At 33.1% G+C, this 14,937-nt stretch overlaps 1 protein-coding gene across 3 annotated transcripts in view; it reads right to left on the bottom strand.

Moving 5' to 3' along the window:
• Nucleotides 1–14,937, bottom strand: part of LOC105623654 (tropomyosin) — a 35,535-nt gene that overhangs the window by 4,361 nt on the left and 16,237 nt on the right. For 2 of the 3 annotated variants that reach the window (XM_012205036.1, XM_012205034.1), the window contains exons 3-8: nucleotides 9,936–10,069; nucleotides 7,384–7,501; nucleotides 3,873–3,943; nucleotides 2,484–2,559; nucleotides 2,019–2,081; nucleotides 986–1,055 (exon numbers count right to left, since the gene is read on the bottom strand). In XM_012205036.1, the coding sequence (XP_012060426.1) occupies nucleotides 986–1,055; nucleotides 2,019–2,081; nucleotides 2,484–2,559; nucleotides 3,873–3,943; nucleotides 7,384–7,501; nucleotides 9,936–10,069 (532 nt within the window). Of the gene's footprint in view, nucleotides 1–229; nucleotides 313–985; nucleotides 1,056–1,742; nucleotides 1,806–2,018; nucleotides 2,082–2,483; nucleotides 2,560–2,999; nucleotides 3,071–3,872; nucleotides 3,944–7,383; nucleotides 7,502–7,934; nucleotides 8,053–9,935; nucleotides 10,070–14,937 lie in introns of those variants that run through there. The other variant, XM_012205035.1, reaches the window with a different exon arrangement.

A 14,937-nucleotide genomic window follows, 5' to 3' on the forward strand; every position in this document is an offset into this window, starting at 1 on the left:
AGGTGTGCCACGGAGTACTCTCGTCCTACCCGGTAACCGGTCGTTAGTTTGTTTCTCGTTCTACTTCTCGTTGTCCGCCGTTTGTCTACCTTACTTGTCTATTTATTTTCTTTCGTATTCTTTTTCTTTATCTCTCTCTTTTCTCTCTCTCTCTCTCTCTCTCGGATGTTCTCTCGCTTTCTAAACGTTTTCGCGTTTATGCATTTTCGTCCACCGCGAAAAATACAATCTACATGTTCTGGATGTCATGCAGGGTGGCCTCCATCTCCTCCTGTAGCAATTTGTTTTTCTCTCTCTCGGCCGCAAGGTCGTCTGTAAAGATCACTGGTTAAAGGGAAGTAACACACACGGCAAGCCACACGCGAGCATACTGCGTTTCGGCGGTTAGAAGGGTAAATACGCAAATAAAATACGGCGCACACACACACACACACACACACACATACATACATACACACATGGAAAAGTAGGATTTGCTTTACGATTGTCGAATCGTTATATTCTTTGTATAATTAGGAAAAACTGATCATAAATTCAAAATTTGATTTAATCGTTTCGATTTGAATTTTCTGGATAGAAACATTCTTACCAATTTCTCTAGTCTCTTTAAAAACAGATTAAATTTACAAATTCGTAATAATTTCTGTGATATTGCTTTGTTTATAACACCTGGTATCGATTCACACTTCAAACTCTTCAAATGCAGAGCTGTGATTCTTTAAGACTCTTAGCTACTTGAATAAAAAATGTTTTCTAGTTATTCTGAATATCTAACTTCTATATAAAAACTATTTTCTGAATTCTTTCTCTCTTTCCGTTTAAGAAATTCAATTCATATTATAACATTACAAATATAAAGGATATCTATTTATATATCTAACACATGTCAACGTATTTATATATTTTAAAAATCTAGTTGAATTCAGATAAATCGTATTATTGAAGAGAATAAAAATAATTAATATTCTTTTTTTGTCATACGCACCTTCGAGCCTGTCAACTTCCTTCTGGAGTTTCTGCACGGATCTCTCTGCGAACTCAGCGCGTGCCTCAGCCTACGCAAACGCAATACTTCGTCAGTCAGAAAATTATATTTTGAACGAAATTATCCATCGATTTCAAAAAAAGAAAAACAGAAAAAGTTTTTTATTTTAATTATATATATTGCATGAAATTGGAATATAATTATTCAAAGATTTATAACTGCTTTTTTTGAAATCGTTGAAATAATCGGTATCAATTTCTTTAACTCACGCCATGCAAGTAAAACAAATTTCACGTCACACATGATTGCAACTACGCTATGAATCTGAATCTAAGCTTTGAAAGGTTTAGTTGCGACACACTCTATATTACACAATTAATATGCTATCAAGAACAATATTCTACTCTTTCTTTTTCGGATATAATAGGTTCACTCGCAAAGAAACTTACGATTATTATTGATACGTTTGTTTTTTTTCGTATCTGATGCGATTTGTGAAGCTTTACATTTCTATATCTCGAAAGTTTCACGCTACTTTTTGTAAATCCTTTCTTATTCTTCGCGTAATTACAAATTAAAATTACTTTCATGATTATTTTTATCACATTTAAATATTATTCCATTTCTAAAAATATCTAAATATTTGGTATTTTAATAAAAAAATAATAATATAATCAAAATGAAAGTAGAAATTTCCGATATTATATTAAAGGGTTTTTTATTCGTGATAATCTTGATCTTTCTCGCTTTCACTTACCTCTTTCAATTGACTATCAAGAATCTTCACCTGGCCCTCGAACGTCTCCTCTCGTTGCGTCGCCTGTTTTTAATCAAGCACAACAAAAAGACAAAACGAGCTTTCGTTAGTTCACCGCAATGCAGGAAATACTGTTTAGTTACTTCTAAAAAAAATGGGGTCAGATAGCAAAACGATAGGGGCACGCGAGTTAATATTTTAGTGGCAAGACCTACGACGCGAGGATGGATCACACGTTAGAAAATGCAAAGCAAGACACTCCCAAAGGATGTGTACCTCCTTTAGACGGGTAGTAAGGGTCTTAATTTGGTTCTTGTATTCCTCCTCGCGCTGGTTGGCCTACGTACAATTACGTAAATATTATTTCTTGTACGTATAACGCGATAATTTTCTCCAAAATATATGGATTATAAAATACTTGATCATAAGATTGATTATAAGATACTTTAGAACGCTTAAAACTATTATAAAATTAATGCTTCATCCAATTATTAGCACGTATTTTTATTGATATATTTTTATCGACATAATTTATGATTTAAAATTAAATTGAGCGTTTTAAAAACGGTACATCACAGTGTACTTTCTATCCATAATATTTTCCAACATTTTAGACGCGAATTAATTGATAATTAAGAAAATCATTATAATATAAAATGAGAATTGGGGAGGCGATATAATCTACGGAATTAAGTTCCATCCTGATTACGTTGTACATGGCGCATGAAATAAATCATTTACCTTTTCCTCGGAGACTTCGAGAGACTTCAAATTATTGCCAACGACACGCAATTCTTCTTCAAGTTCGACAATCTTTCTGTAAAATTAATTAATCGTTAATATCACAATTTGTTTTTCCATTATAAGAGAAACATATCAAAAATTGCGGACAAACGTTTTCAATATTTTTTAATAGTTTTTATTTTTAAAATGTAATTTTAAATCATTTGAGAAGAAATAATACGAAGTTATGAAAAGTTATACAAATTATGTAATAAAACAAATTTATCTCCGTATAAAAACCATGAAAAACAATTAAGTTTCTATCATAATAGTCTGCACTAATAAGAAATCTTTCGTACTATAAAAGAAGTTTATTAATGTAATATAGAAGTCATTATCTTTATATTTTAAAATTATGTGTTGAAACGTTCGTCGGTAATTTAAACTTCTGAATGATTATAACGAACAAATGATAGCAGGTGTTGCATATGGAGGAAAACGGATTAATAAACACATGCATAAGCTTGCACTTACGATTCGGAAAGTTCGGCCTTCTCTTCGGCGCGCTCGAGATCCTGTTCCATCAAGACTAGTTTCCTGGCGACCTGTGATCAACAGCCACACGTGTCATGCGCAAAAGCAAAGGTGATGGAAGTGGGCATGAAATAGTAATACAAAAACAAAAAAAAAAGAATTAGGTGTTAACATGCAGAGACGCATAAAAATCTGATATTTCCTGGTTTCCAAAGTTCCTTTCGGCTGCTAAAAGATTAGTGCGAATGCACTGTGCCACAACGTTAATTATAATTATGGGATTCGCATCTACGTCCATAGGTAACTTTTTGAGGCAATTATTTTAAAAATCATTAGACTCATTAGATAATTCAATATATCATTTTGGATGTATTTTGACACTATACGTCTATTAAAAGATTAATAAGATCAAAAAATTCGACAATGTAATTTTTATTTATTTCCCTTAGACGCAGATGGTGTCGTAGAAAGCCATTATTACTGTATCGACATATTATTTAGAAAAACTTCTATGAGACGGTATTTAATTAGATTAAATTTCGTAATTCTGGCTTTCCATGACGAAAAAAGTCTTAACTGATACATAACATTTTTAAATGGTAAAATACGATCACAAAACATATCGTTATCGTGCAAAACGGGCACGGGCGTGGTTAAAGGATATTTCTGTCTTCTTCGTCATTGTCGACGAACACATTGCGGGCTAACGGTGCTGTCAAAAGTTATGGGAGCGAGCTGAAGCGCATCCAACGGATGCGTAATGGAAAGAAAGGGGGCGGCTGGGTGAGATGAGAGGAGAGAAATGCCATGGGATCGTTCGCACTTCGGGCAAAAGGTGCCGGACGAAAGATGCCTAATAAAAACGATGCTTACGACTCTCCGGCCTCAGCACGCTCCTCGGCGCGTTCTAGATCGGCCTCAACCATGGCCAATTTACGGGCGACCTGTATAAACGACATACACACGGTTTCTAACATATGTTGTTTTCTATCTCTCCCTCCTCTTTTTCCTCGACGACCTCGCCGCCTCTGAAAATTCCGGAGGCGGCGGGATGGCGTCTCGTCGTCGCCATTGTCATCTTCGTCATCGCCGTCGTAGCCGTGATTGGAAGAATTATTATTTACGGAAATTCTCTCTTTTTATGTGCTCAAAGTCTGCTGACGAGCTCGCAAAATTCGTGCGATGGTATTTGCATTTAACCTATGTTTATGCAAAGTATTTTTCGTTTTATGAAAAAAGGAAATGAGCAACTTCAGTCAAAAGTATTTTTAGTACTGGTAGATCGAGAAAATTTACTGTATTAATGCAACATTTTTTACATAATTTAATACATATCTACTTTGCATTTTAAAGATATCTCCGAATTTGCACTCAAATTAAAACATGTCGTTAACGACAGACTAAACTGTTGCATTAACATCAATTTTCTCCGAGCAATCTTGCTGAACACTCGCAAATGGGTAGCATCTTCCAATTCTTCGGCCACATCGTCGAAAAACAAACGATCAGAGATAGCAGCACGCAAGTCGTGTCACGCAAATTGCAGCTCCTGATGGACTTGTAAGCGCATGTAAAACAGCAATGTATGGTCACGCTAGGGAAAAAGATCGTCGTAAAATAGAACTCTTAAAAACGCCTTTTAACTGTGACTGCATTGAGAAAAATGTCTGGTTGGATAAATTGAAATTCTGATTGAAAATGGACGAATTAAGATTTTCTATTTAAATCTACTAGAATCTAATTGAGACAATCGAAACTGACGTATATAATCAGAATCTTCTGTGGTTCGTCTATTTTCAATTTCTTTCTCAGTATGGATTTGTATCAATTATGACCAGATATGTCTGTAATTCCATTCCACGACGATCTTTTATTCATGCAACACAACTTCCGCATAACGTGGCGCGATCGATCGTAAAATGGCTCGTAGAAATTTAATTGAAAAATTTGCGATTCGCGCGGGTTTGATTATCAACTTCCGCTTTCCCTTGTTCATATCTCTTCATTTTGAAAATTTTCTATTACAGTTAGCACGGCATAAAAGACTCTTTTACGTGGAATCCGTTGTGTCTATGCATCTATATATTATATTTGATTTCTCATAGTCAGTATAATTCTGCGAATAACTCAATAAAAAGTAACATCCATGATTCTGAGGCAATGAAAACAAAGATTTTATTCAGCTCCTTGAGAAGCTGAAAAGCTACAAAATGAGCGTCTTGTTGATTTTATAAATTGTATGGTATTTATGAGAAAAATTATGTTGTATAATTTCTGTTGATAACTTATAACTATCTTAGCAAATTTTACCAATTTCATAATGTCCCAACCATTTTACGATAAAATTACGACACGTTTTTGGGAATGAATGAAGTTTGTAAGTCTTATATACGAAAAAAAAAGAAAAAAAAGAAAAAAAAAAGATGTTTAACGAAGATCGGCACACTTGGTTGCTGTTAGAATTTGTCGTCATCTCTGTAAGTTTCTGTAACGGTTAGGCAGTTAGATCGTTAATTAAAAGGTCAAAACAGACGATTGTATGGAAACAACACTATCTACTGAAATAAATTGAACGATTTGCTTAACGACACGACAAAATCAATTCTCGCACACCGCGATTAATTTTTGTGCATACTGTTAATTAACGACGATTTAACAGATCGAATAGAACATCATCAATGAAGAAGATAAAGTGGTTGAAATTACAGTGAGTTTACGAGAAGTTTCAATAAAAATCTCAAGAAATTATGAATTCTCTAATGATAATTTCCAAGAAAAAGGATTGTGAGGACTTTTTAAAAATTAAATAATAATAAAATATTAATAAAAAAAAATAAGCTGTGCTTATTAACAAAAATAAATCAAATTCTTTACAAATTAATTAAAAGTAATTAATGAGTCTGTTTTTTTATTCCTGTAGAGAGACTAGAATTCTTTCTCAAATATCTCACTTTAAGTTCCAAAAATGTACTAGTTCAGTCATAGAAAACAGACTTCATATTGCAAAAACATGAAGAAATAAATATGACACATTCTGTCACAGAAAGTTTAGATATGTGTATAAAAAAATGTGTGTAAAATTAAAAAAACCGTCGTATAAAAAAACCGGCAGTTCACAACCGCAAATAATAATCCGTAATATTGCACGTATCATGTAGAAGACTGAAAAAAGATTTCGAAAGATATCTTATCCTGATGATTGATACTGTAATCTCTGAGCGAACAAATAGCAAAGTGTGTGTCACCGTAATTTCAACGTTATCGCGGTAAACACCTATCATCACAACTCTCATTATTTTGGGGCATCGCATTCTGAATTCCAGCAAAGCAAAACGCGCTCATCTTACCGAAAGACAAGCTTGACAAAAGCAGCACCATTTATAATCGTTGACGCGCGGAGAGCCGCAATAAAGTCGCGCGGTCTCACGCGGCGTTATCACAAACACAATTGACAATATTCTTATTAAATTTAATAATGAGGCCGGTCTCACGGGAAAGTGAGCGACAGACCGAGCACCAACCGAGCATCGCGGCTCAAAACTTCCACGATGACTTTAATACCCGCTGAAGATTGAATTATAAACACGCGCGCATATGAACTTCTCCGAACTTGATCGCGCGGCCGTCTCTAATCTAAGTATCTAATAACAGGAATATTATATATGTAGCAATAACAAGATTAAATTCTATTTATGAAACTGGCACTTGAGATATTTTGTAGTAGCTTTTGTCGAAACGGAAACACTTTGAAATCACAGATACCCGATTTTATGTAAGTCGCGCTCGTAAAACACGTGTGAACACTCGTATATATCATCACTTTTTCTCTCTTTCTTTCTTTCTCTCTCTCTTCCTCCGTTTCTTCCCACGTGACTCCTATATCTCTAAAATTCTCTCTATGCTATCTAACAAAATGAAAAGAACGATCTTTAGAACACTGCACTTGTCGCGAATACGCAATACTCTTCTAAAAGACGAAAAAAAAATTTCCACTTTCATTCGGCCCAGATCGCGAACACAGATCGACGATTCACGATTTGCCCTTCTCAAGATTTCACTGCGCGAAGGATTCTCACCTTCTCGCCTTTTTTATGATTAACGAAAATTTTCGCTTTGCAACGCGCAAAAATCGCCTCGTTTTTTTAACATGATCGAAACAATCAATTGATGATTTTAGTGAATGAAATATACCTCGGGCGAGGCACTTTCTCTTTATTCGCGACGGAGATGTATCGAAACACGGTGTTTTCGAGCACACAAAGAGAAGACAGAGAGTTACGGGGTTAGGCACTATTTTGACTATCGACTAGGAACCATCATCGTCATGATTATCATCGTCACTGCATCCAACACGCTTGACAGTGGTAGTCGCGGGCGCGCGAACCTCATCGTATTTCTTGTCGGCTTCTTCGGCGAGGAACCTGGCTTCCTTCAGCTGATTCTCAAGGGCATCCATACGCTCTTCATCCGCCAAGCTGCGATTCTCGAGAATCTTGCGGGCGCTTTAAGGTGGACACATGTCGAACGAAAGAATTTACGGTTAAAATATCGATTAGACAAATGGACTAAGTTAAGAAATAGGTTTCTGATGTCGAGAAACACCTCTGCTCAGCTCAGCTCACAATGATGCGTCTACCTGTGAAATTTACCTGAAAGATAATCCCAGAGGAGAACTACCAACCGACCTGGACGATCCTTTCTAGCTTTATACGAGATTATTAATGTATTAGAAGTGAAATTCTGCTTCTTCAGAAATTAATTCGCTATTCCTTCCATGAAAATGTTCCAGTAAATGTAGGTAAATATTTCTTTTTTATTTATAAATTGATGTCATCGTCTTAACGTCCTAAACGATTGGTAATTCGTCTCTAACAAAGAGAAGTAAAGGGTCCGTTTGCCCTCATTTTTTTCGTTCTTTGTTCGCTGATGACCCACCTCCTCGTATTTCTTATCCGCCTCTTCTGCGATCAGTTTAGCCTGTGCTAGCTGTTGCTCCAACAAGGATACTCGGTCGTCCTCCATGTTAGTACGGTTTTCAAGGGCCTTGCGTATCCTAATGATTGATTGTTCATCGATTTTTAGAAATGAGTTAATCGTCGTTAAAAGAATGATCAGCACTGTACATGAATAACTATTTTGTCGATTAAAAAATGTTTCAGAGTATAATCAAAAATAATATAAATACACGTATGTAAAGTTCAATTTTCGATTTTTTTTAATGTCAATTTATTCTATTATGTTTATGCATCAATTAGTTTTTGCGGTTTACATAAAGATGATGTCTTTAAATTTCTTTTTTATAATGTAATTATAATAATTATGTCGTATAACATAAAAAAATCAGAGGTTTGACAATTTTTTTCTCGTGAAAAAGTACTTTATAACAAGACATGTGAACATGTACACATCATTCGTTATCAACGACGATAAGCAAGCCTATTATTTTAAGCATTTACGTACTGCAGTACAGAAATTATAATCGATAATTAGACTTTCAGTTATGATGAGTTTTAAATTCTTCCAATATCATTATAAACTAGTTATCTTTCCAATGCATAACTAGTATAAGAAAGAACGGATTTCCAGAAATGATTTTCAATGTAAATTAGTCAGAAAGAGTTTGTGTAAAGAGTTCGCGTCGCGGCGGATGCGATACGTAATCACAAAAAGTAGATCGGGATGTGGTGTTTCAAAATCCGCAAGATCTTATTTTGATTCTATTTGACAGACATTTTCGAGTATATGAAAGAAAGAAAATATCGTGAATTATCCTTTTCTTTATCTATAGACCTATATTATTTTTAATAAAATAATGTAAAGCGTAGCAATTCATTAGAATTGTTTACATCATCGTTACTTTGCAGTGATTACAAAAGCACTTATATACACCTATATCTATAACGGACAACGAAATTGATATGATTACAAATTTCTGCACTTATCATAACTACATATGTATAACTGGAATATTAAAGAGCTGTTGCGTTCGGGTCTGTATTTGGCACGATATTAGTCATACAAAATTGCAATGCATTGCACTGCATTCTATATAATTAAATCGCAGGAAAAGGAATCAAGAAGTTTCTTTCTTGCATATCGATTCTTTCAATGTAAGACGATACGAGGTAAATCAATGTAAAATAATGAAAAGAAATTATTTTTTTCAAAATATTAACTCATCCATAATTATTATATAAAACTACATTAATGTTTATTACGTTTATTACGTTTATTATATATTACGTTATATATTATAACATGATGTGTGAATAAAATATAATGAATTTAGAGCAAGAGTGGCGTAATTATATATATATATATGATATAATTACATTAAAAAAAACATGTATAATAATAATAATAATAAAGATTTTAGTTTTAATTTTATAAAATGAGGTAAAATCAAACATTAATTTACACCACTTTTGCACATAATAAATTTTCTGATAATTTAGAATTATTTGTATACAATAAATGAAAATGATCGAAAGTAAAATATTATAAATCTCGGCTCTTTCATAAATATATTCTAATCAACCATCGATTGTTAAATACTAACATCCATCATAGTTTGACAATATGTTAAAAATTGTATCAATATTAAGTATCTAATTATATAATTATGTATTATCTTATTACTCTTGATCATTTTCAAATAGATAAAAGATATAACAATGAACAGCTATTTTTTTTACACTCGTACATTCTTATTATTATTAAAGCCATAAAAATTATATAAAATAATCATCGGAATATATTTATAATTTTATATTTAATAATTAATTTTGAACATTAATATATTTAGATATTTTTCTATTTCAATATTTTCTATCATATTTTCTACTTTGATAACTGTTCAATGCGGAGAATATACACAGAATCATTACAAATAAAAAAATTCGCAATAATTTTGTTGCGTGTATAATAAACACTTACCGTTCACTCTCATCGGCAGCTTGCGATGCCTCCGCCAATTTGGCAGTGGCAGTGGCAAGACGCTCCTCGGATCTCTCAAGGTCCTCCTCCAATAATTGAATACGACGATTCAAAGCGGCGACTTCAGATTCGGCCTGTAACATAGAAGAAAATCCATTCCAGGTAAAATAAAAGCAAAAAAATTTGCAATTCTTAATCTTACATAATTTTAGCAGAATCATATTGCTGATCAATAATATGAGATAATGAAGAATTATTGCAATGTAAGATACATTAATAATTGAAAAAAAAATAGAAACAAAAGATATAATTTAATCTAAAAAGAAAAGATCGAAATCTAAATGTATTTATATATTAACAAACTTTATTAAATTAGAAACAATAAAAAAACATACTATAATCAATAATTTGACGATCTACTAAATGTTATTTATATAATTTAGTTACACTTGAATTATTTAATAAATGATACAATCCATTATTGTACATATGAAAAAATAACAGCTGTTAAATTTGGAATTGAGGAGGATTTAATAAAATTATGCGAAGTAATGTAAGATCGAATGGCTGATCCGCTGTTATTGTCTGTAGTCTGTCGGCACGACGTTGCAATCAGGCGCATGTTGATGCTGGATTAGGAATGATCCGAATCCAATCCAATGCCGTTTCATGCCGAGCATGATTAGAGCTTGTCGCAACAAAGCACTAAAATGGAGATCGTAAGGATCTCTGCGTGCATACCGATGACTCCGAGGCAATCTCGTATGTTGCATTAAGCGTTGAATCGAACGGATTATCATCGTTATCGATTTCGACAAACATTTGACCCGTAAATCATGTTGCCTCATCGCTCATCGAATGATGTCAGAGTATCATGCGCAATAAACGTTTCTAAATTTCAGATTAGTGATTTACGAGCATTAATTTCGAACATTATCGATGTAATCGATAACGTTCCTGAAGTTGTAGCAATATCTCAAGCATCATAATTAAATTAGCTACAAATTATGAACAGAATACTTCCCTCAAATGTAATTAGCAAAAATTGAATTTTCATCAGGATAGTTAAATGTTAATTTTAATATAATAGATTATTGTTTTTATTCTTATAAAGAGAAAAAAGGCAATTATATTTATTACTAATAAAATGATATGATGATTTATTAAGAAAAAATTAATATACCTTAATTAATCTTATCTTAGCCTAAAGGAACTACTAATTTCAGTCATAAAAAATAATAATTTGTAACTTTATTGATGGAATTGTATGAAGCTAAGCGAAGCATGCGATTTTTACGAATGTAAATTATTTAACGGTCGATTACACATATATCCGCGTACACAATTTGAGGCCCTTGTCCTCATTAGCTGCACCTGCCTACGATTGTACTTCTAGTAAATGACCATAATTCATCCCGTGATGCAGGGAACGTTTTACAAACGTTACTTTATTAGTGATGCGTGAATTTGGATTTCGGCACACCTATGTCAGTTTTATGGGGAGGCGATGTCAGTGGACTGACAGCAATGATATCACACATACCGCGCTACCACATTATTCTATTATCGCTAATATTGCTGTCACCATAATTACCCATCTTTTTATTAATTGTTTTTATTAACAAAAAATAGTGATTATTCAGATTACGTCATAATATATATTGGCAGTATCGAGGAAATATAAAATGGCTCCTAGAAGCTCAATATTATTGTACAATGTATAAAAATTATTTTATGCAAATTATCGGTGTCTCCTTTAAACAATTCAAAATAAAGTCTAAAGGCTCAATCAAATTTCCAGACAAATAACATAAAATATTGTACAATAATAAAAAATCGAGATTAGGGCCGCTTAAAAGATGTGTAGTTACAAAATGAAATAAAAAAAAAATAATATATATATATATATATATATAAAATCATGTTTTAAATAAATATAAAATCTATATATATAATATTAAATTGTTTTTATTTATAAAATTGCTTAATATTTTGAAATGACTTCGCGGAAATCGTATCATGTAACATTGCGTGCACAAAACATTTATATTTGTTTCAACAATTTTGCTTCTGCAACTTCGTTCGAACTTCCGCAACAAATTAATGCGAGTTCAATGATTTTGAATCGCGTCGCCACGCTGTTCCACGATGATGCGTGCACGTTCAGTGGTGCGTACACGTAAAGTTACACACGCTTTTACATTACCTTACTGACACGAACCTTGTATTCGTAGGAAATCGGCACGCCCACTCGCACTTGTGCCGAGTGGACAGGTTGTGTCACATCGACGATATCCACGGCAAGTGTTGGTAAGTGTGCCAAACTTCCGCTTCGTCCGACCCTTTCTCGTAGCCTTCCAACACGATTCATTTAATTCATCCTACAGTCAGACCGATGTCGGTAGCGATTACAGGGATCGATGATAATTTAGTAAACTGATATATTTTCAGCTTGAATCGGAATATATAGGCATTGATATGTTATCAATACGAAGGTGAGATTTTAAAGGGAAATCATTTTGTTTGTAACAAAATAATGGAATTTATTTGATAAATAGAAGAATATCTATGGAATATACTGCCTTTGCGAGAACTTTATTGGAATGTGTAGATATACAAGTTATAGATGTAAAGGAAAGTATTTTATTCTTTTGCTCTAGGAATAATTTTACGTTTACACACTTATGAATTCTATTGAATAAGATAAGATCTTAACATAAAATCATCATTAAGAATTATTCCATATTTGCCTTTTTGAAGTGCAAACGTAATCAAGTGAATCTTTCCTGAATCGAAAAGAACCGCGGTTGTATTGTTTTGTATCGCTCCTATGCTATCATGACATACGTGCTATCATGACGGCCATTCGTTTGTAAATAAATTCGCTCAAGGCGAATGGAAGACATCGACATTTTGTTATGTAAACTTCTTAGCAATAAAGACACGGTTATTCCTAATCTCCCGAGATGGCCGAGATATCATTTTCGCGTCTATCGATCGGCCTATCGATGCGCGAACAAATCAATAAGATTTGCCTTATATCACATCCTTCCTCTATCTGAGTGATAAGCCTGTTGAATCAACTTGCGAAACGGCTCTCGCTCATCGGAATCGAGAAGAGGGAGGAAAAAAAACAGAAAAATCGCGGTGTAGCGGCAATGCACTTCGTTACTTCATGACAAAAGCGTATTAGTGCGGCCTGATCGAGTCCGTCGCAGTTGGCCTTTAAAACGTATTGCGCGCATCAGGTGCACTCTGTCGCGAATGTGCGTTGGAGTCTTGTGAATTTTCATCACTGCGCCGGAAAATGCAGCGTTATATCATCCCAAACGGAAATGTAGTTTTGCTGCTCAGAAGGATTGCAAAAAATTAGTTATGTTACATATATCAGATGTAATTTTATCTTCTTCTAAATTTTTTTTGCAAATTTTCTCTAAACATTCTCTCTAAAATTTTGAAAAAAAGATGAATTAGAGGATTATAAAAAACGTAAACTGAAAGGCAAAATTATTAACTTCTTGGCTAATCCATAAAATGTAATAAAATATAACGAGTTATCTGAATCTTATGCAATTAATAAATCTGTAATAATGAAATACTTGAGTTTCGTTCGTGTTTCCAATTACGATACTAATGCCTGCCATTGCACTTTGTACGACAGGATATTGAAACGGTTGGGAGGCTTCTTTGATACGGTCTGACAGCAAAACAAATGTATCTACATTCTACACGCAACAGAAACGATATATCCGGTCAAATTTCCATGCAAATATTTGTAAAAATTACTTTTAACACTACACAAACAATATTTCAACCAAAAATTAAAATATTGATAGTATAATAGAAGAAAAGATATAACTAAGATATTCAATATTTCTATTTCAAACTGATATTATATACTACATGTAATGTCCATGAAACATTTTAATATTTTGTGAAATAATATTTGCTCAAGCAAAATATATTGCAACAAGCAATAAATATTATTGCTAATCGATAAATATTAACGAAATAAAATGTTTGTTAATTCTCAAAAAAAGATATCTTCTATAAATTAATTAAAAACCGATTTTAAATAAGTTATAATACTGATTTAAGGCAAAAGCGTAATACTTTGATTTTATGAATTACTTTATATTTTCATGATTCACTGCATTTCACGGTAGAGCGCTTAATTTGCATATAACTGTATGTCATTGTACCCAAACGATAATTACACAACTTTGAACTTTTGGTCGTTTAACTCATTACGTTATAATTTCAGAACGTTCACAATCAACCGGGAAAAGACTCCGTTTAAATGTTAAATAATACTTAATACAAGAAAAAAATATTTAATACAAGAATTCTTTCGTGTTTATAAAATAGCAATTGTTCAAATTTACAAATTATATCAATCAAAAGACAATTTAAAACGTCTTTCACTTACATTCTTCGATTGTCAAAAATCTCTAATAAGAGTAGCTGAAAAATGCTTTCGTACATTTCCTAATTTAAATATTTCAATCACGAACCCTAGTATCCCAATTTTATTTCGACATGTCACACTTATTGTCAAGAGCAATTTTGCGGATCTCCAATCGTGACTTTGACACTCGAGCAGTGCACCTTAGCGAAGAATGTGCGTTACGTCGCCGTTTGTCAGCGAAAAAGGAGTGAGAAACGGTCAAGATTATGATGTAAATCCGCTAAATCGAGGCTGATGAACGCTCACCAAGAGGCTTGTCTCACTTGTGCACAATTTGCTATACGTAGCTATATTTTACATAGCGTGCCTGTAAATAGGCAAAGTGATTTAATATGCTGCTATAATTTTCAAGTCCTATCCGTAATGATCTCATCATCTCGCGAAAATTTCTGGACGTCGAAATAATCATATCTATGATATAACTACACATTGCAAAATATTGGGTTGTCCGGAAAGTTCGTGCCAATGTTGAAGGAAAATTGAAACGTAGAAAATTAAAATTTTAGTATACATTTATTAAATTATATAGGTTAG

The sequence above is a fragment of the Atta cephalotes genome (assembly GCF_000143395.1).
Source record: "Atta cephalotes unplaced genomic scaffold scaffold00062, whole genome shotgun sequence".
Lineage (NCBI taxonomy): Eukaryota > Metazoa > Arthropoda > Insecta > Hymenoptera > Formicidae > Atta > Atta cephalotes.